This window comes from Amphiprion ocellaris, chromosome 19 (assembly GCF_022539595.1).
Source record: "Amphiprion ocellaris isolate individual 3 ecotype Okinawa chromosome 19, ASM2253959v1, whole genome shotgun sequence".
Lineage (NCBI taxonomy): Eukaryota > Metazoa > Chordata > Actinopteri > Pomacentridae > Amphiprion > Amphiprion ocellaris.
This window is the reverse complement of record NC_072784.1, coordinates 2,254,480-2,276,402: the sequence shown is the minus strand read 5'-3', so window position 1 is coordinate 2,276,402 and position 21,923 is coordinate 2,254,480. Positions and strand designations below refer to the sequence as shown.

Sequence of the window (21,923 nt, the reverse complement as noted above, 5' to 3'; positions counted from 1 at the left end):
AGGGTCAAACCAGGCTCTATCTACTAAGGAGACCGAGGTCTTTTGGGGTGCAGGGGGCACTCCTCAAGTCTTTTTATGACTCTTTCATGGCTGATCAAGAAGGCCTGCTCCGTCTTGGGGAGCCCCCTGGACCCAGTGAGGGTGGTGGGAGAAAGGAGGATGCTAACCAAGCTAGCATCCCTGCCGGACAGGGTCTCCCACCCCATGCATGACACTCGAGGCCCCTTTTCGACCAAGCTGGTTCCAGTGCTAGTTCGGAGCCAGAGGCTGACTTAGCACCAGTTCTTTGTGTTTCCATCAACTAAGCACCGGCTCCAGGCTCCAAAAACTGGTATTTTTCAGACACCAACTCTTTGCTGAGCCAGAGTTAAGAACCGAGTACGTCACGGGTTACAGTGGCCAACGATCCACGGTGGAAACACAGAACCACCACTTTTAAACAACCGAGTGAGTAGTAGCAGTAGTAGTAGCAGTAGTAGTAGCAGTAGTAGTAGCAGTAGTGTTTAGTGTTAGTGTTTTGAAAACCGGTAAATATGGACGCCAGTAGCATGATCACAGATGTGCTGTGTCATCTATAAAGATAAACATATCAACGTAATGTGTTTGTTTCACCGCTATGTAATTCATGCAAACGTAGTTGAGGCTAAGTAGCCAAGCTAACACTAACACGTTCACTTGTAAGAATCAAACATCTCTGACAATCACCTCTCTTCTCTTCGTAGTCGCCATTGCCTGTGACTACGATGAAAACAAGTAGGTATTAACAGTTTGATTATTAGTTTCTGGATCACAGTATAGGCTTGCAAAGTCAGGAACAGCACATGCATGTTTACGATGTGTGAATGTTGTTGAACAGCTACACATGCAGTGACGTACCGACGTTTTACAGTGACACAATGACGTGGCTCTGACTTCACTCCTTAACAATGGTAAACCAAACTGGTTCTCAGGAGGCATGAGATTTAAACGAACTAAGCACTGAACTAGCACCCAGTTCTTTTTAGTCGAAAAGGGGTATCTGAGGGCTCTGGACAGCTCATTTAGCAACAGACTGATCACCCCCGGTGTGTGAAGGAGTGTTACTACAGATCCTTCCTTCCTGCTGGAATCAGACTCTATAATCAACAGACCACACACACACTTAATGACAGTTAGCAAATGGTCAAATACACCAAAGTGCAATTCATTTGTGTAAATGTTCTTACATTTGTGTCCTTACTATGCTTGTGTTCTTTATTTTTTCTTATTTATATTGTATATATAATGTTTATATCTTATGTCTTTAATTTATAGATGTGTTCTCTTGATTTTTCTTATGGTCACTTTGCTGCTGTGATGTTGCAAATTTCCCCTTGTGGGACTAAAAAGGGATACTCTATTCTATTCTATTCTATTCTATTCTAACATATTTCAACAAAAATTGGATTTATTACAATGAAATTTCATATTACCATTCAAAATATCCAAATAACTCCCGTCATCCTCTTACATTTACTTTAAATCCACTGGTAGATTGAAATTTGACATAATTGGACTGATTTCATCTTGCAGTTTAGTTGCAGCTTCATGTGTTCTGTTGGTAAGTTCTAAAAATGTTCTGCCATTTGGAACCTCGCTCATCATGAGAACACAACTTTTATAACACCTGTGCAAACACTTTCTTTAAAATCTTCAACGCCTCGTTTTTGCTCATGGAAATTAGAAAAATAAGGTTTCTTGAAATAGAAAAAGGTCTTTAAATTGTTTGTTTTGTCATTAATATATGAAGAATTGCTGTTTTCTTCTAATAATAATGCGGGAAACATTTTAAAGACATGTGGCTAGCGCTGTTCTTTAACTTTTCCATCCCCCTGTCAGTCAATAACAACAGCAGAGATGATGTGTTTGTTGCATCATCTTACTATCCAGCCATCACACGGACTGAAATGTCTTCAACCAAACATAAGCTGAGCTTGGATGTATTATTTACTTTCCTGGCAGCTCGAACCAGTGCAACCTGACAACCCATCATCCTTTCTCGACAGCAGAGTGTGGAGCTTCTCCAGCCTGAGACACGGCTCAGTTTTATTGTTTTACAGTACTTCACCTCCCCACACTGATGGGCTGTACGAGCTAAATCAAAGCCTGCATATTTCTGTATACAAACAGAATATGCACAGACAGTTAATCAGCCGACTGTACATCACTGTGCTCTATTACTCCACGCTGTTTAACTTATTCTAATGATATTCTGTTTTGTAACAGCCGAGTGTGACTCAGCCGGTTGTGTGAGCACCAGAGTGTCGGGTTACATAATGTGGGTTTTCCTTTGGGTTTATGCAGGTAGCCTTCCAGAGCAGCAGCTCACCTGGTGTAATGGGACCTGCTTATGTAACCCAGACACAACTAGATGATGCTTTGATATATAGGAGCAGATGTGGCCTGGAGGTAAAAGCAGACAGAAATTTTCCATCGCCTTTTTTTCCATTTTCTTTTCTTTTTCCGTTGTGTTGTGTTGTGCACCGTGGGCGCTCAGGAAACAATGTATCGACACATCAAAGGAGGAGAGCGTAATTCCCGACAGTCTGGTGTCCACACTTCAGGACCTCCGCCTTCACCAGAACCTCTGTGGTTGGATTCAGGATTTCCTGAAGGGGATCCTGACCACCGGAAGACCACGGAGCTGCTTGCCGAGCCGCCTCCTGTGCTCTCTCTCTTCACCTTTTGAAGGTGTACCTGCTTATAACACCAACACAATCACAGAGCATGCAGAAGAAACCACAGGCTTATGGATGAACACTGATAGCGATGAGTCAGTCCACAGAGAGGAGGCGCAGCGGAGGAGGCGCTCAGGGCGACAGGACCAAATAACTGGCTGTAGATTTTAGGAGAAACGGAACAACGGATTCTCCAGCTCTCATAAATGGTGACATCGTGAAGAGAATCACGAGTCTGGAAGTTCCTACATGGGCAGGAAACACCACAGCAAAGGTTCAAACTCAGCCGAGCACTGAGGTCAGTGAAGAAAGTGAACACCAACAGGAACTCGCTGGTGACCTTTAGCAGATGCAGGACTGAGAGCATACTGATATACTACATCTCAGTAGGGGAAATGAAATTGCAATAGTGCAGACAAAAAAAAAAAAAAAAAAAAAAGCCTTTCAGTGTGTAGTCAGGAGTGAACAGGAAACTATTGGGGTCTGGCTGCAAACTTCTGAAGAGAGCTACAGTTCTGGGGGCAAAGCAATCATCACAAATCCAAAACCCCCATCCAGCACTGTTTTATTTTGTTCAGCACCAATATTACTGTAACATTACTGTACAGGCCGTACGCTGCTTCTGTCAGCCAGCTGTGTGTGTTGTACACACGCTAAAAATATTAATACAGATTCCTAGTTTTTCTTTTTATGCCAACTTTTTTACTCCCTTAACATTAAAAGCCTTCAATGTTTCGAATTGGAATATAGTTCTAGTGCAGAATACATATTCATATTTTTGACGTAACAACCCACTATCTGCCTGTTTCACTCTGCATGCATTCAGAGGTTTTTATTCATATTTTCACTTTTATAAAATCGCATTAATTCAGTAATAAATCATGCAATCAACCAAAGACTACTGTGGAAAGACACAGATTTCAAACTATATTCTGTATTCTTGATGTACATTTGAATTAGCAGCAGTTATGTGCTCATCATTTTAATCTACATTAATGATTTGAGATGACTGAGATGATTGTGAACGGCTTGGAAAGACTAAATTATCTGAACAATAACGCTGTCTGGACCTTAGATGACGGCATCATTCAGTGCAAGGACACTGTTAAAAACCTCGGTGTGACCTTAGATCAGTCTCTCAGATTTGTCTCCCACATACAACAGGCGACAAAAATAGCTTTCTTCCACCTTAGGAGGATTGCTAAGATTAACTTGTTTTGTCTTTTAACCCTGCTGTTGTCCTCATTTACAGGCACCAAAAAATATAGTTTCCTTGTCTGAAAAAAATCCAAAAATTCAGCAAAAGAAATTCCCCAAATATCTGAAAATTTGCAAAACCTTCAGGAAGAAAATTCCAATAATTCCTTAAAAGTTTCCCTTAAAAGTTTTATTTAAAAAAAAAAAAAAATCTCCCAAATTTGGCAAAAAAATATTGTAAATATTTTCAAAAAATTAGTAAAAATCTTCCAAAAAAAATTCCTAAAAATATCTAAAGTGATTACATATATATCAGTAAAACTTGTAATATTTTCTTTTAGAACATTCACAAAAAAATCAACCAAAATCTAGTGAAATTCGCTGGATTTTGGTAGATTTTTTTGTGACTATTCTTAAGAAACATTTTTAATATTTCTTTTTTTCCACCAAAAAATGTTCAAAGATTTCCCAAAAATGTTGAAAATGTGGACATCAGAAGTTTCACTGTGAAAATATATTTTTTTCCCACATTTTCAAACTTTAAAACAGACGACATGAGGGTTAAGGATGCTGAGGTTCAGATTTAACTTGAGTGGAAGCTGTGAAATACTGCTGTAATACGGTTCTGCTTTACTTTTAATCAACAATCATTTGTCAAGTTTCATTCACATACAGTCATTTCACTATAGCTCTTAATTATATAACGAATGCTGTAAAAGTGGAGTTGCACTTAATTTGGAAGGTTGGCACAGAGTTAATGTAATGAAATTCATGTCTAAACCTCATCTAACGAGTCCCTTATGATAGAAGGAGGAATACAATGGTCACATCTGAGTGTGAATAATGAGTCAGAGCCTGCATCTGAACAGAAGCAGAGAAAAAAAGCCAACTGGCGGAGACTCCAGGAAGTTGCTGGTCTCAGCCAAGAAATATTTCACCCCATCAGACCACAACACTTTAGTTGGGTTTGTGCTTGGACGAAAGAAAAGAGATATAAAATGTTAAAGTACCTCAAAGGTGCCTGAATAAACCCCTAAAAACTCATCTTAGTGTTTTTTTAACATGAAAATAATACATTTTTGCCTTAAAATGGCTTCGATGTAACTCTTCACCGTTGTTTTTTTTTTTTTTAAAGCATTGATCCACATAATAACTGTAAAACTATGACACAAGAGCAAATTGTTTCATTAGAGTAATGCATCCATGGTGCAGACTGCTTATTCTGTGATGAGTCTTCCAGCATATTAAAAAACTCCACATGGACATGCTGGCAAGGTGAAAAGCTTGACTTTTACCAGTGGGGTCATTAATTATACAATAGATCAAGTAAATTGGAGTTGCTGTATAGTTCTGGAGCTTGCCCGAGTATTCATTTAATGATATTCATGTTTAAACATCATCTCACCAACTCCCCCGTGAGAGAAAATAAATACACTGCACTCATTTAAGGGCAAACAATGAGACGGAGTGTGCATGTAAAGACAAACAGAGGAAAAAATAAAGAGAACTGGCAGAAATAGTCCATTTCCTGATGCATAATGCCACAAGACTTTACTTTCTTTTGAGTAAAAAAGCAAGATATGAAATGTTAATTAGTGATCTTAAAATGTGGCAGACATGATTTTGAACTTTGGGTTGAGCCAGGCTTTTGAGATATTTATAACTCTTTCTCAGACCAAAATGTGTAGGCAACAGCTGAGTTGGCCCACGGTGCAGTAAAGACTGTAAAACTGTGAGATGCTTGTTCTCAAGGATGCTGGAGAAGGTTTAAACCACAGGAAGTTAACAGAGGAGACGGGAGTCCAATGCTACACTAACTGCCAGCTGGTAAAACAGTAACTTAGTGTGGTATCTTTTTTCTTCATATAACTTTTGGCAAAAACACATTCCAACAGTAATGGATTTCTGGTTTGAAACTAACCAAAATAGTTCACTTCTCATATTCTTGTGTATTCTATACATCCACTCAAATCAAATAATTGTTGTTTGGCACCATGCATGTTATATTTTTGGCCTGCCACACTTGTATGTAGAATGTAAGAACATCAATCAAAGTGAGGTTTGTTTGAATGAATGGGAACAATGGACAATATATGGTTATGTGGAGGTCTTCTATAGCTATCATCAGTATCCCTCTCTGTATCCCAGATAATTCTCTGTCTGTTTTTTACTGTCACTAAAACAGTCTGAGCAAAACCCATGATGTCTTCTCGTTCACATTTCCTATTCAGTTACGACAACTACCATGGCTTCTATTTGTGGTGCTGTTAGTTTACAGAAATGTATTTGCAAAGATACTCAGAGAGATTCTGTAAAGATTCTGTTACTTCAGACATTACCAGTTAGATGCATCCACTAGCTCCTTGGGGTTTTTTTTAAGACCAGCCAATAGTGGTGTGCGATACTGCAAGATTTGGTATCGATCCGATACCAAGTAAATACAGGGCCACTATCATCGATACTGATAATGATACTGATACTCCAGACTAATTTTTTCAGTAGCTGGTAGGTTTAGAACAAAGGTTAGCTGCTGTATTTGGTCGTCCACATCTGGAATGAAGATGGGGTTGTAAATGCTTACAGGGTCTAAGAATCAGACTAATTCCTGGGTAGGTTTTCTGTAGGTCAGACGAGGAAGAATCTGGGTTGCTGATGAAATCATACAGTGAGGGATAACCTCCTTAAACAGTTCTCATTTTTGACAGTTTGGTCAATATTTCAGCAATACTTCTGTCACTGAAATAGGAAATGCTCTTTGAAGATGCATTTTTAGATACATTTTTTTTGCAAAGAGTTACTTTTGTAATGATGAATACGAAAAAATTCCCCCCTATGGTTATTTTCTTTGATAATAAAGTGTGACAGACATTGTCAGTTCATCCCACCTGGTTCCAGATGAAACACTTCACTAGCTGAACATTTGCTTATGGACAGACTACATTTACCGATGTTCCCTAAACGCCTCACAGTGCAGACTGATGCTGCTCAGATGGTGCTAGTCTTTGTAATTGGTATACAGGAGAGAAACTGAAACTTAAGTATCGATCTTATCACACTGGTATCATTCAATGTTTAATGCCAACGCTGGTATCAGTATTATTGATATTTGGATCGATCCACCCACCTCTACCAGCCAACGGTTTTGGCCCGTCTGTCACTTACTTCTTGCCCGGGTTAAAGTACACAAGCACCACAATGCTTAAACATACAACAACAGCATTTATTTTTGTTCAAAAATGTATGTATTTCCATTGTAATCCAGCTAAAACCAAACCCATATTTACAGTACCACTCAAAGTATACCATGAGTTATATTTCAGGCTACTCCAAAAGAAATGGTATAATTTTTATAAGTGCGAATTCCATCGCTTAGCTAGATGTGATAGCTGATCTCCACCGTCGTTACACTTCCATGTATTTATTAGTTACATTTGTTATTTTTTAAATTTTAATTAAACAAACAGAAAGACCCAGCATTGTTTCCTTCATGATACAACATCACAGCAAACTGAAAAAACAATCCAACAAGCTAATGATCGGTTGTGTCATCAATGACGTCCATCCAGAACATGCACCCATTTTACAAATTATCACGTCGAAATTCCACGTGCCGACCAAAGTCTTCTTCAGTCTGTTCAGTTTAAAGATCCCACAGCCGAGGCGGGTTCATATTATATGCAGGGAGTCTGTGTGTTCAATACCTGAATGGCTCCAAGGAGACTCTTCATTATTTCTGATGAGGATGAGGGTCAGCCCATGAAAACCTTTACTGTGAACCTGAGATCTGTTAAAAGGTACCCTGTGGAGTTTTTGACGTGTAGTTTTTTTTTTTCTGATGAATTTGGTTTTGTTTAGCAGATGATGTCAATGGGGTGACACTTTTTCACTGATAAATATACTGTAGGTGGAAGTGATGCTTGTAAACAAATACATAAACAACACTGGTTTCCAATAAATCCAACATACAGATGTTTTACGAGGATGGAACAGGATTCAACGTGTTCACAAAGCATGAAGGCTGAAGGCTTTGGTGAAAATGGAAAACTGGCTGTTGTTTTTTAATGAGGAAACTCCACAGAGCATCTTTAATATTTCAGACGGTAATATCTGCATCTTGATAATACATAATACATCTGAACAAAATATGAAGGTGACTTGTGACTTTAATAACAGAATAATCAATAATAATGTAATTTTTATTTGATATTTTACTCAACAACATGATTTCAAGTGGCAGAAATGCTATCTTTTAATTAGACCTTTGGATTACACTGTAGCACAGTTATCTTAAACATCACTTTAACTTCGCTGTGTCTCTTTGTGTTGCTTTTGTTAAATCTGACTCAACACCTCATGTCCAATTGACCATTGACCATTCTCTAAACCCCGTTCCTCTTCTTTTGCGACACGTCAAGCTTTCTGTTCTCTCATGGCACATATGCAGTCTGCATTAACAACAGATTTACCTCCACTAAATCTTTAGCAACAGATTTTCACAGTTTTTTTTTTCAAGTTGTAGAAATCTCTTGAAAACTAAACGTTACTTGTCAGAAAGTCATTTTCTCTCTGAAAGCTCTGATCAGTCTGAGCTGGCACTAAAAGAGAAAGGACAGAAAAAGCAACATGAGTGACTCACGTCTGCTGAAGTCTGCTGTTAAAGGTAATCAAACGCTGAAATCTAATGTAGTCCTATATTGAATAAGTATAGTACTTTAAACCACCTCTGCAGTAGAACAAACGTCACTCAGTGCTATTACTGTTAGATCCAGGTCACCTGCTTCATCGATATCACGTCCCATCGGACCAGATCCTCATCGGTTGGACAATCATCTGTGTCATGAGGAGAGAGGTTCTAAATCAATAGTCTTCCAGAATCAATCCATTATTACTCCGCCAAGGAACGCGGAGGAGTTGTGTAACGATCGGTGTACGTTTGTCTGTCCGTTAGTCTGTCTGTGTGCAACATTACTCCAAAACGTACTATCGGATTTGGATGAAATTTTCAGGGAAGGTCAGAAATGACACAAGGACCAAGTGATTAGATTCTGGCAGTGATGCGGCTTAAAGTCTGGATCCACGGATCTGTTAAGGATTTCTGTATCATTGCCAGATAGCAGCACGGCATCACTGTAACCATGACAACAAGTGAACACTACTTCAGCTGCCTGCTGATGATCACATGATTGTGATCCTACTACAAATCCACCGCTGAGGACCAGGACAGTTTCTAAAACAGTAACTGTGAATAATTCCTACTTTTTCAAAGAAAATTTTGCCATTCTAAAGTCATTTTAGATCCATTTCTAGTCATTTTTTTAACCCTTCTAAGCCATCCTAGACCATTAACTGATTTTGGATAGGCTTTGAACAGTTATGGAGGATTTTTTTGAGCAAGTTCTGGACAAATTTGAGTAATTTCTACTCATTTTGCACATATTTCAGGTCATTTTTGACAAATTTTGACAACATTTAGAGAACACACTGATTTTCTGAGGTCAAATTTGAGTCATTTTGAACATTTTTTTTTTGTCATTTTTGGAACCCTTCTCAGCCATCCTACATGTTTAACTCATTTTGGACAGATTAACAGGAAAAGAGGATTTTTTGAGCAAGTTCTGGACAAATTCCTAATAATTATGGACAAATGTGGAGATTTGTTAAAGATTTCTGTATCATGATAACCATGACAACAAGCGAACACTACATCAGCTGCTTGCTTTTAAGGCAAAAAGGAAGTGTCCTCATGGGCTGATAATTCATGTAGAGGACAAGGATACAGCAGCACTAGCATTGTACGGTGAGACTAGACTAACCAAGCTAAGTGCTAAGTTTTTGTCACAGGTTAGAGGACCTTTGTTTTATGATTACGGACAAGTAATGGCTGAAAGAACAATCATTGATGGTCTGAAACAGGAAACAATGTTTTTTTTAACCCATCCATCCTCCCTACACTAACTTTGTCGCTGTCTGTCAATCAGCTTTGCCTGTTTTTACTACATGACAAACACAGAACTGATAATAATGTGACAGATGTGCCATGTTTCATGACTGAATCGTCATTATTTAGGGCAGGGGTTTAGCAAATGGTCAATTTTCTTATCATTGGCTTTGTAGAATTAGCCGTTTTTAGTATAAATGGAATATTTTTGATGTCTCTCACTACTAACTCTTGGATTTTTGTAGTGGAGGCCTTCCTTTTATGTTGCTGTGAAAAGCAAGGACCTGGTGTGAAGTGATCTCTGTCATTTTAATTAAATACCATGAAGCTGAGTGAACTATTTCAAAATCATGCAAAGCGAGTCACCCATCCCTTTCACACCTCCACTGGCTCCATCTGTTCAGGTCTGGGAAATGTCAGCGTTGGAGTCTCTTCCTCTTACTCTCACCCTTTAGCTATGTAACCTGATATTCACACGTCTCACATTCTCTTTGAAAATTACCTTCTTTAGTTACCATTTGATATCAGGACCAGCATATTTTTATGTCTCACATCATCATCCCACAGCTGAGTGTTTCTCTGTCGCCGGGGGTTCAGAACATCAGTGGAAATGTAGTAATTCCTCCTGTGAGTGGATGGTATTTTTCATAATTGCTTTCTGTAGCCAGGATTTGAATGTAGACAAGTGATGATCACAGCCAAACATCTCGTAGTGTTGTCTTTAAAACACATCCAGCCCTCTGAACATCAGCCAGGAAATGATTGAATCTTTACATCAGTCTTTGTGAGTTCACACAACAAATAAAAACACAGTACAGTGTAGACACCAGAGTCCTTATGGTCTATTTCACACTTTGGACTGATCTGTACCCTCGCTGTGCAGCCTCCAATGATTTGTGTTAGACTGTGGATGTGTAGGAGGCCGGCACAGCAGTTAGTTTAGAGTTCGGTCAGTTGAGCTCAGCTGATATCAGTTTAGTTAAGCTGTCTTTAGTGCAGCTCTTGTGCTTTTCGTTCAGTTCATCTCTCGTTTGTTCAGCTCAGCTCGGTTCGGCAGTGTGAAATAGACTCAAATGATTCCTGCCTCTCCTCTCGTGGCTTCACGTTTTCATCTTCTACTTCAGGAGCCACTGATTCACTGTACGAGAAGAGAAGAGGAGAGAAGAGAAGAGAAGAGAAGAGAAGAGAAGAGAAGAGAAGAGAAGAGAAGAGAAGAGAAGAGAAGAGAAGAGAAGAGAAGAGAAGAGAAGAGAAGAGAAGAGAAGAGAAGAGAAGAGAAGAGAAGAGAAGAGAAGAGAAGAGAAGAGAAGGAGGAAAGGAAAGGAAATAATTAGTCCAGAAACGATAAGCAGAACAAAGGCCTGCCTCAGGTTTCAGAAGTTGTGAGGCAAAAGGCAAAGCAAGAAACAGAATGTGTGCATGAGGAAGGATAATGAGAGGCGAGAAAGGTAGAGGAGTAATAACTCTAAAACTCTGTCCCAGTTCCATACTATTTACCAGCTCTTAGTAGGTTATGAGCGTGTCACAGCGGAGAAAGTGATGAAATTATGCATATTCAAAACTGCCACCGCGCTCACTAAATATTATCATTTTTGAGTGTGCTGTCGATGGACATTCAATTCCCACAATGCAATGCACAAAGGAAATGGAAGCATTATGCAAAGCTGGGAAAAATAAACCACAGATGGTGGCATATAGCACCACGGAGATCTTTTAACGGGCATAAATTTGTTTTTTTTTGTCTTGAGAGAAACATGCTGCTTCCCTTTTGTGGTGTGTAACTGGAAATATGCTGATATTTTTGCATAGAAGCTGCAAACACTAGGCCTATATACTGTGAGTTTTAGCCTGCAGAACGAGATAAAACTCATTAAAAATGAGTTCTCTGGAGTTTTCGGTACATTCATGTCTTGTTAAGATTTACCAGAACTCTATACTTTCTTATACTTACATATTCTACACTATGACGGTTGGTAAAGGTACAAGTTACAGTACAGGTATAATGTTAAATTTGGACATGCCCAATTTGATCTCAAGTGGTTTGGACCAGCAAAATCACAGCATAATAACCTATAAAGAACCACAATTCCACATTTTTTCCCTTTGTTTTAGTGCAAAAAAAGTATGTTCTGAGAATGTTCACATTTCAAGAATTATCTTTTTACAAAACATTAAAACAACCTGAAATTTTTAAGAAAAATAAGTTGGATTTCAGCAACATTCAGCCTCAGTTTATCATTTCCACATTACAACTTTCAGATCACAGAGTGTCTACAAAGGAACACAACTTTTAGTCACAGCTATCTGGAACTGATACAGGATTTTACTTTAAAAAAGACAAAAACACAGACAAAATATCACAAGAAAGAGAGAAATTAGACAAAAAAATTACAAAGCGACAAAAAAATGACAAAAGCATGAAACAAAACGACAAAAACAACACACAAAACAATGAATAAACAAAACACAAAATGACAAACATAAGACAAGAAACACAAGCGAGACAAAAAGGAAACACAAAACGACAAAAACGAGAAACAAAATGACAACATGAGACAAAAAAAGACAAAAAACAACAAAAACAAGACAAAATATTAGAAAAATGAGACACAAAACGAGAAAAGAACAATCTAGTATTTAACTTAATGATCCAAACAACTTGTCATGGTCTAGAAATGATTTTAAATTTATAGTTTTACTAATTTCCAATCTGCAGTTAATGTGTTCTCTGGAATTTTTCCACTCTGAGGGCCGGATTGGACCCTCTGGAGGAAACGATTTTGGCCCGCGGGCCTCATGTTGGACACCCCTGTTGTAGAGCATGTGGGCTAAAAATGTAAAGCAGCTGTAAAGTTTGTCTTGATGACAAAAGTTCATCATCTGTGAACGTAATACTACCACTACCATGAATATTCCTGTCAGAATAATGCGTATCGAGGTTTTACTACACATTTAATGCATCTTAGATGGGTTTAATGGCTATCAGGTGTTAAAAAAGCCACATTCCAGACAGCAAAATCCTCCCTGAGATGCATGTTGAAAGCAGCATAAAGTACTGTTTTAGGCAAGTTAACTTGTGCAGTCGACCGGAGAAAAAAAAAAACTACTTCAATCAAATTTTGTTCTGAGCAACACTTTCCCTTAAAACAGCATGGATTCTCTCAGGTACCCTCACACACAGTCTTCCATGAGACTTGGCAGGTGGGTTGTTCAGCATCTTGAGGTGCTCGCCACAGTTCTTGTGTGGATTCAGGCTGTCTTAGTGTCTTCTGTCTCTTCGTGTAATCCCAGTCTGACTCCATAATGTTGAGATCAGGGCTCTGAGGGGGCCCAGACCATCTGTTACAGGACTTGGTGTTCTTCTTGTGGCAGAGGGTATTTCTTTATGGCTCTGGCCGCATGTTTGGGGTTGTTGTCATGCTGCAGACTGAGTTTCAGATGTTGCCCTGATTTTACTGCAGGACAGAGAAAATACTAAAGTCTGTCACCAGACGACTGCAGCCCAACAGACTTAATGTCCAGTGTCTGGAGCAAATAAACACCTGGATGAGAGAGTTTTCTACAATTAAATGAAGATAAAACTGAGATTATTCTGTTTGGTAGCAAAGAGAAGAGGGTCGGCATTCATAAACATCTTGAGACTCAGGCTCTTAACCCTCCTGTTGTCTTCATTTACAGGCACCAAAAAATATTGTTTTCTTGTCTGAAAAAAAATACAAAAATTCAGCAAAAAAATTTCCCAAATTTCTGAAAATTTGCAAAACCTTCAGGAAGAAAATTCCAATAATTCCTTAAAAGTTTCCCTTAAAAGTTCTATTTAAAAAAAATCCCCCAAATTTGGCAAGAAAAGTCTTGTAAATATTTTCAAAAAATAAGTAAAAATCTTCCCAAAAAATCCTAAAAATATCTAAAGTGATTCCATATGTATCAGTAAAACTTCTAATGTTTTCTTTAACAACATTCACAAAAAAATCTACCAAAATCCAGCAAAATTTGCCGGATTTTGGTTGATGTTTTTGTGAATGTTCTTAAAGAAACATTTTTAACATTTTTTTTCCACCAAAAAATGTTCAGAGATTTCCCAAAAATGTTGAAAATGTGGACATCAGAAGTTTCACTGTGAAATTTTTTTCTCCACATTTTCAAACTTTAAAACGGGTCAGTTTTGACCCGCAGGACGACACGAGGGTTAATATTTTATGTAAAGCACTTTGAATTGTCTTGGACATGAAGGGTGCTATTCAAATAAACTTGCCTTGCGCTAAACTTTTGCAGAGTTCAGTATCTTGTTAAGTGCATTAAATCACATCTAAATTTTCTATGCCCTTTGAAGGACCTCTTCAAAAAATGAACATGTGCAGCAGTGAGGAATCCTCCAGGAGAAAGAATTCCCCACTCCTCTCATTAAACACAGATTCAGACATTAGATTTTTTAGCGAATTTGCCTATAAAGAGGACGTGGAGGCAGCAAACAGGGTTGTTATAAGTAAAAGGTTTCCAATAGCAGCACTCACACTTTGAAATATGACTGGGCATTATTAGCAAACTGTTCTGCTCTGGTTCTGAGGCACGAATAAAGCAGTTGGTTTCAATGGGCTGAGGAGAGCAGGGATTCAGAGCTCTGTCAGCTGAGTTTCCTCTACAGCACGCTGAGGGCTGCGCTTCTGTGTTTTTACTGCTTTACTAGTACAATTAAACTGAGAGAGACTTAGCCATTTTCATTGGAATGAAGTGATATTTCACCCAAATCCAGCCATGTAGTCTTTTTTTTAATCTGGCTTTCATAGTTTTTGAACAACAATGGGGCTCTGCGGCACAGAGGAATAAATTAAACGCTGCTTTAGGTACACATGCTTCATAATACGGTATAATACATCTTCTGCTGAATAAAATCAGTCGTGCACATTACACAACAAGCAGAGACGACAGGTAGTTGAGCATCTGTGGCTGTAAAAAGAACTTAATGGAACAAACCAGCAGATGTTTTCTTATTTAACTCATTTTGTTGTTTTGATTTCAAGCACATTATTAGATGATATTGGTATTTAAACAGCTGGTGAAGGTATTTTCATTAATTCTGCCACACAGTGTAGAAGCTACTGGCTATAGACCAGGGGTGTCCAACATGCGGCCCGAGGGCCAAAACCGGCCCTCCAGAGGGTCCAATCAGGCCCGTGGGATGATTTTGTAAAGAGTAAAAATTACAGAGACGACATTAAAATATTTAAAATAATTACTGGAAAGTTGTTTTGATCATGAAGTAAAATACTAGATTGCTCATTGTTCTTTTGTCATTTTTGTAATATTTTGTCTTGTTTTTGTTGTTTTTTGTCAGAATTTTGTTGTTTGTCTCATGTTTTTGTCGTTTTGTTTCTTTTTTTGTCACACTTGTATTTTTTGTCTTATTTTTCTCATTTTATGTTTTTTCATTATTTTGTGTATCGTTTTGTTTCTTGTCTCACTTGTGTCGTTTGTGTAATTTTGTTGTCTCGTTTTAGTCGTTTGTCCGTTTTTTTGATGCTTTCTAACGTTTGTGCCAAATTTTTGTCTCTTTTCTGTTTTATTTTGTGTTGTTTGTCCTTGTTGTTGTCATTTTGTGTTTCATTTTTGTCATATTTTGCCTTGTTTTTTGTTGGTTTTTGTCTTTTCTTGTCTGACTGTTGTTGTTTTGATCATGACTAAATGTTTTGTTCCTTTGTAGACTGTGATCTGGAAGTTGTAATGTGGAAATGATAAATTGAGGCATATTATTGTTGAAATTGAATTCATTTTTCTGAAGAAACTTCAGGTTGTTCATAATGTTTTGTTACCTAAATATGAACATTTGAAGAACTTACTTTTTTTTTTGCACAAAAACAAAGGAACAATTTGGAGTTTTCTGGGTTATTATGCTGTGATTTTACTGGTCCGGCCTACTTTAGATCAAATTGGGCTGAATGTGGAACCTGAACTAAAATGAATTTGACTGCTCTGGTCTAGACTGCAACCAGATTCAACTTCAGACAGAAGTTGTGAAATAAAGAGATGCTAATCATCAGTCAGAGGTAATTACTGAGGTCAACTTGACACATCAGGGCTCAAAAACCTGCTGCTAACACTGAAGCAAATACAGGGCGGAAAATAGAACTAGAAGGAAAGAGTACATGCTGGAAATTCTTGGGTTTGAGTGAGAAATGCATAAATTGAAAGCGAGAAGAGGGAAAAATTCAGATTAAATAGGCTAGTATAGAAGAATAAGAGATAGCTTTAGCCGAAAGAGACATCCATTCATTTATTTCCCAACAGGAATCACCAGCGAGTGCTCTCTGCTGTCTGTCTCACCCTCTCTCCGTCAAACTTTAAGGGCCAGAGTGTGTCCATTCTGTACCTGTGTGCTCCAACACTCTGGCTGTGCATCAGTCATCATTTTACTCCAGCATTATCTCGGCCCTCTGGCTTGCTCCGGGATCACATGTCTTCATAATTTCCATGGAGAATGCCGTAATGTTTGACTGCTTCGAGAGTTAGCAACTCCACTGCAAACACAGCTCAGGGCTGCTGCATAGTTTATTTCACAGGTTGCAGTGTTCACAGTGCAGACGGTCTCCGCTAACCTCATCATTCAATATGTTTAAGGAGTGTGTGTTTGTCAATCCAAAGCGAAGATGTGCAGCTCAACGCAGAGCTCTGCCAAGCCCTTTCCGCAGATTTAACCTGGTTTCTCTGCTGGTACAGTGCCATGAAAAAGTACTCGGCCTCCTCCTGATTGCTTCTATTTTTGTGTGTTTTCATGCTAAACTGTGTCAGGTTTTCACACCAAATACAGGATGTCAGGAAAGCAACCCAAGTAAATGCAAAATATAAGTTTTAAATAACATTTCTATTAACTGGATCCATATTAAATCAGCTGTTTAATCCTCCTGTTGTCTTCATTTACGGGAACCAAAAAATATTGTTTCCTTGTCTGAAAAAAATCCAAAAATTCAGCAAAAAAATCCCCAAATTTCTGAAAATTTACAAAATCTTCAGGAAGAAAATTCCTTAAAAATTTCCCTTAAAAGTTTTATTTAATAAAAAAATCCCCGTATTTGGCAAGAAATAAAAAATTGTAAATATTTTCAAAAAATTAATTAAAATCTTCCCAAAAAATCCTATAAATATGTAAAGTGATTCCACGTATATCAGTAAAAATTCTGATATTTTCTTTAAGAAAATTCACATAAAAATCAACCAGAATCCGAGGGTTAAAAAAACAACAATCAACCCCTGAACCAAATGTCCAGGTATAGCACTTTTAGCAACACTTTTGACAGCTGAAGATCAGATTTTGACATCGCTGCTGTGGATTTTTGGCCTACTTGTCTGAAACCCACTCCCAAGGTCAGTATCTGATACGGTGTCGACATAAATCTACGTTCAGTTCTTTGCTCACATCCATTGTCGTGTGGAAAACTTGAAAATAGCCACAAAACAGCCACCGGACATTTTGCTGACATTTAAGATTGCTGTTCTCATTTTTCCCAGTTCAATTAAAACTTATTTGCAGGCCTGATCTGACTAAGCCTCATAGAAGTCTTTATCACGATACTCCGACACTCAGATTCGATCAGGAGCAACAGAAAGTCTCTAGCTTTGTGCAGCCAAATTGGAGGGTTTGTGATGGAAACTGCTTTTTCCAGGTCCTGCCTCAGCAGATCAGTGGGTTCAGGTGTTGACATTGACACTGTCCTCTAGTTTTGATGTTAGAGAACACGGTTATTCTTCCAGCAAAGCATCCCAGCAACATTTCACCATCACCTCCATGCTTGAATGTAGGTATAATTCTGTGTCTAGTTTAGATCAGATATGTCTTCCAAACAGTTCAACTTTACACTCAACCCTCCATAACACATAACGGTTCTCAGCGTACGTTGTGGAAATTCAGACTAGTCTTAACCCTCGTGTCGTCCTGCGGGTCAAAATTGAAACACACATTGAATTTTGCTGGATTTTGGTAGATTTTTTTCTGAATGTTCTTAAAGAAATTATTAGAAGTTTTACTGATATATATGGAATCACTTTAGATATTTTTAGGATTTTTTTGTAAGATTTTTACTAATTTTTTGAAGATATTTACAAGAATTTTCTTGTCAAATTTGGGGGATTTTTTAAAACAAAACTTTGAAGAGAAAATTTTCAGGAATTATTGGAATTTTCTTCCTGAAGGTTTTGCAAATTTTCAGAAATTTGGGAAATTTTTTTGCTGAATTTTTGTATTTTTTTCAGACAAGGAAACAATATTTTTTGGTGCCTGTAAATGAAGACAACAGGAGGGTTAATGACATTCTGGGTTACCACTGGATGCCATTTTTGCCTCATATCTCTCTGATGGCAGATTCACGAACACAGGCCTTAATGAGTTGAGAGATTCCTGCATTTCCTTGAAAGTTTTCCTTGGATCTTTTGAAGCTTTCAAGAAGGATCTCTCTTGTGCTTTCAGAAGCTCATCCATCTTTGAAAAGGATTACCAGTCTTCCAAACCATCTCCATTTGTACATAATGCTCCTCACTGAGGATCTATAGAGCCTTAGAAATAATGTTCTAATCCATCCAGACAGATTTATTCCAATGACTGTCTTCCCCGACTCTTCTAGAATTGGTCAAAGTGTGTGTTACTGAGGAGAGCTGTTATCCAACCTCATGCTTCATTGCTCCATGCTATCTAAGCACAGATGTGATTGAACAGGGCTGGTAGTAATCAGTGTTTCTAGTCCAACTACAAACTTGTCAGAGAAGCTGTGGAGCTCCAGCAGATCAGGCTCTGACAGGTGAGTAAAGTGGGATGGTATCCATCGCAGGCGGCAGCTCTAGGGAGTCATCAGGAAGCACTCTGAGTCAGAGCTACCCAGCTGAGTGATGTGATGAGCACGGTGGTAAAAACCATTCATGCGATCAAGAGCACTTCATCACTGGGAGTTTCTGGCTTTCCGCTCAGAAACTGATGCAGAATATGATGTTACGACCCAACCTCTAGGGTCGTCTGGATGGAACAAAAATACCAGATGTTGTTCGGTTCAGGTCAAGGAAGTTATTGCTCAGTGGCAAATTGAACAAAAAAGTGATCACAAAGAAAAACAAGACTGGTGGGTGTGGCCAAATTAAAGAACAGAATATAACAGAACAAAGGCCAACAGAGCTAAACACAAACTAAACTCCCTAATCAAACATAAATACAGGAATAACACCTACCACAAGTATCAAAAACTAATACAAAGAGTGCACAGAATGAACTAAACAACACTGGTGCCTCTGAACACACAGAATGAATTTTCTTCCTGAAGATTTTGCAAATTTTCATAAATTTGGGGAATTTTTTGCTGAATTTTTGGATTTTTTTTTTCTGCTCAGAAATACACAAATGTAGTTGTAGTTTTGGAATGATTCTGTTGTGAGACCTGAAGTCGGTTTTGTTGAACTGAGCAACTTTGAGCATTCAGCAGACATAGTTCAGCTGATCTCACTGACATCTTGAGGACGCCGAGCAAAAATGTGCACAGCAACGAGGCACAAGGCTTATGTCTCAAACGTGTCACGTACTGGCTTCTGCTTCTAGGAGTAAAGTCAATGACAACTGTGCTGCAGGATTCCCTACTCTCCAAGAAAAAATCTCCAGTTTCCCAAATGCCAGCAGAAATATCCAGACTGTCAGCTGGTATCAGTGGGGGGCCAGAGCAGGTAGAACGGACCTGCTGCAGTGGCAAGAATCTGTGATCAAACTTTCAACTAAACCTAGTCCAGGCTTCCTTTAATTAGATCCAACTGCTATCCCTTTGGATGACCTCTAGGAAAGTGTTTGTTCTAACTGTTGGCTGTTCTCCTCTCCGTCTTCCATTTGCTCTGTCTTTTTGGCTCGTTGACCTTGAGTGTTAGGACTCCGTATCGCAACGAGCCATAATCAAAGGGAAGCAGAGGCCATGAAATCCATTTGATGTTGTGGAGAACAGTGCCGGGCTCGACTGCATCGATAACAAAGAGATTCAGAGAGCCCAGGAGAGGGTGTCGAGTGTGTTTATTCCTGAAGGATACAAGGACTCCTACACATTCTACATAATACTTCTGTGTTTGTCCTGTGTGTGTGTGTGTGTGTGTGTGTGTGTGTGTGTGTGTGTGTGTGATGTTCCTGGTTTCTTTTTAACACCAACCACCTCACCTACATGTTTCCTTCCAGTTTGTGCATGTAAAGATAATACACTCCCACACACAGCATAGGTGTGTGTTTATATATATTTGAGATATATTTTTATCATTCCATTCTGTATTTTCACATTCTCCAGATAGTGCTGACAGAAAGGAGTGCAGTGGGAACTTTTCTTTCCCAGTTTCTTTTTTTCTTTATTGCCTTCATTGGATAGGAACAGAGACAGAGGCTGAAAGTGAACCCAGACAGGACAGTTGATGTATGCTCTTTATTATGTGACCTCCTACCGCAGGGATGTCCAACATGAGGCCTGCGGGCCAAAAGCGGTCCTCCAGAGGGTCCAATCCGGGCCTCAATGTGTAAAAATTCCAGAGAAGACATTAACTGTAGATTGTAAATTAGTAAAACTATAAATTTAAAATCATTTCTAGACCATGACAAGTTGTTTAGATCATAGGTGATTATGCTGTGATTTTACTGGTCCGGTCCACTAAAATGACTTTGACACCTCTGTACTAGCGGGTCACTGCATCTCCTGACAGCTTTTATGATCAAGTATTTAAATAGCCGGAGGCGCGCACGAATGCTGGACTTTTTTTCTGCACACACACAACGGACAGCTACTGGACCTCGAGGAGAAATTCACAGAATTTAAAAAAATAGGATTAGAACTGCTGACTTTTCCTTTTCTACCTCTCCGTGCTGCAGCCCAGAGTCCAGACCCAGCGTTGTGGATTCTACAGATAGAAGCTGCCGCCGTGTGCTTTAATCTCATGTAAGGCAGAGACAATAAAAGTGCAAAACACACAGATACTCCTGTCTGAGCTGTATTCTAACAGTACAATACACTGTCATAATTTGTTCTGAAATTAATTTATCATGTAGCTAATTATCACATTTAATGAGACTGTTTTCACTACTTTAATTAATGCGCGCCCTCCTGTGAAAAAAGCAACAACCGCAAGAACAACCACAAACTTCCTGCATTTCCTCGCTGTTTCTCATCACTGCAGTGTTTTAAGCTTTAATAACACTGGAACATACCAGCTGTTTTCACAGTAGAGTCTTTTTCAATCCAGTACTGTCAAATATAGTTTTTAAAATAATAACTCAGAGAAGAGGAATCATTTTCTGAGGCAACAGAATAAACTGTTTTCCTTGACAAACTATAGATGACAGATGTGTCTTTCTTCGGTGTAGAATCTTGAGTTTTTCAGGTTGATACTGATGACCTGAAACTTTCTGATCACACTCGCCACCAACACAGCTCCGACCTACTGAGGTGTGAACTCTAAAGGTCTCTGAAAGTGTCTCCTGGTATTTGGAACAGTGACATTAGCTGCAGATCCTTAAAGTCCTGTAAGCTGCTAAAGTTCAGTCTTATTATCTTGCAACATCCTGTCAGCAGTTCATGGTTTATCTCTGCTCACGTTGCCATTTTGGAAATGCTCGGCCGGGTTGTATCATAATAAAATAACGATAGTAAATTTTATGTGTTGACGCCTTTCAAAAGACTCAGTAACCCGTAAGAAGTCCCTCAAGTCTTTCCACCCGAACGCTTCGAACACATTCAACACGCTGACTATGAGAACAGCCTTGACGTGTGACCTTCCTCTGAAATAAATCAACATTATTTACTTCATCCGAGTAATCAGAATGTTTTACCTCACTGTGGATATTGAAGGGTATGAACATTCTCTAACTTTGATTGGCCACCGTTAGGGTGAGACAGGACACTGGTTAGATCAGGGGCGTCAAACTCATCTTAGTTCAGGTTCCTCACTATCTTTTTACAGAACATTATGATCATCCTGAAATTTCTTAAGAAAAACAAGTTCAGTTTCAACAACATTCAGCCTCAGTTTATCATTTCCACATTACAACTTCCAGATCACAGAGTGTCTACAAAGGAACACAACATGTGTCTGGAACTGAT

The 21,923-nt window shown here is 38.7% G+C and overlaps 1 protein-coding gene across 4 annotated transcripts in view; it reads right to left on the bottom strand.

Annotated features, from left to right (window-relative positions):
• Positions 1-21,923, bottom strand: part of LOC111563870 (carbonic anhydrase-related protein 10-like) — a 202,830-nt gene that overhangs the window by 29,355 nt on the left and 151,552 nt on the right. Inside the window, exon 9 of one of the 4 annotated variants that reach the window (XM_055005118.1) lies at positions 7,093-10,969. The exons of the other annotated variants lie outside the window; for them this stretch is intronic. Within the exon in view, the coding sequence (XP_054861093.1) occupies positions 10,947-10,969 (23 nt within the window). The 3' untranslated portion in view covers positions 7,093-10,946. Of the gene's footprint in view, positions 1-7,092; positions 10,970-21,923 lie in introns of those variants that run through there. 4 annotated transcript variants of the gene reach the window in all.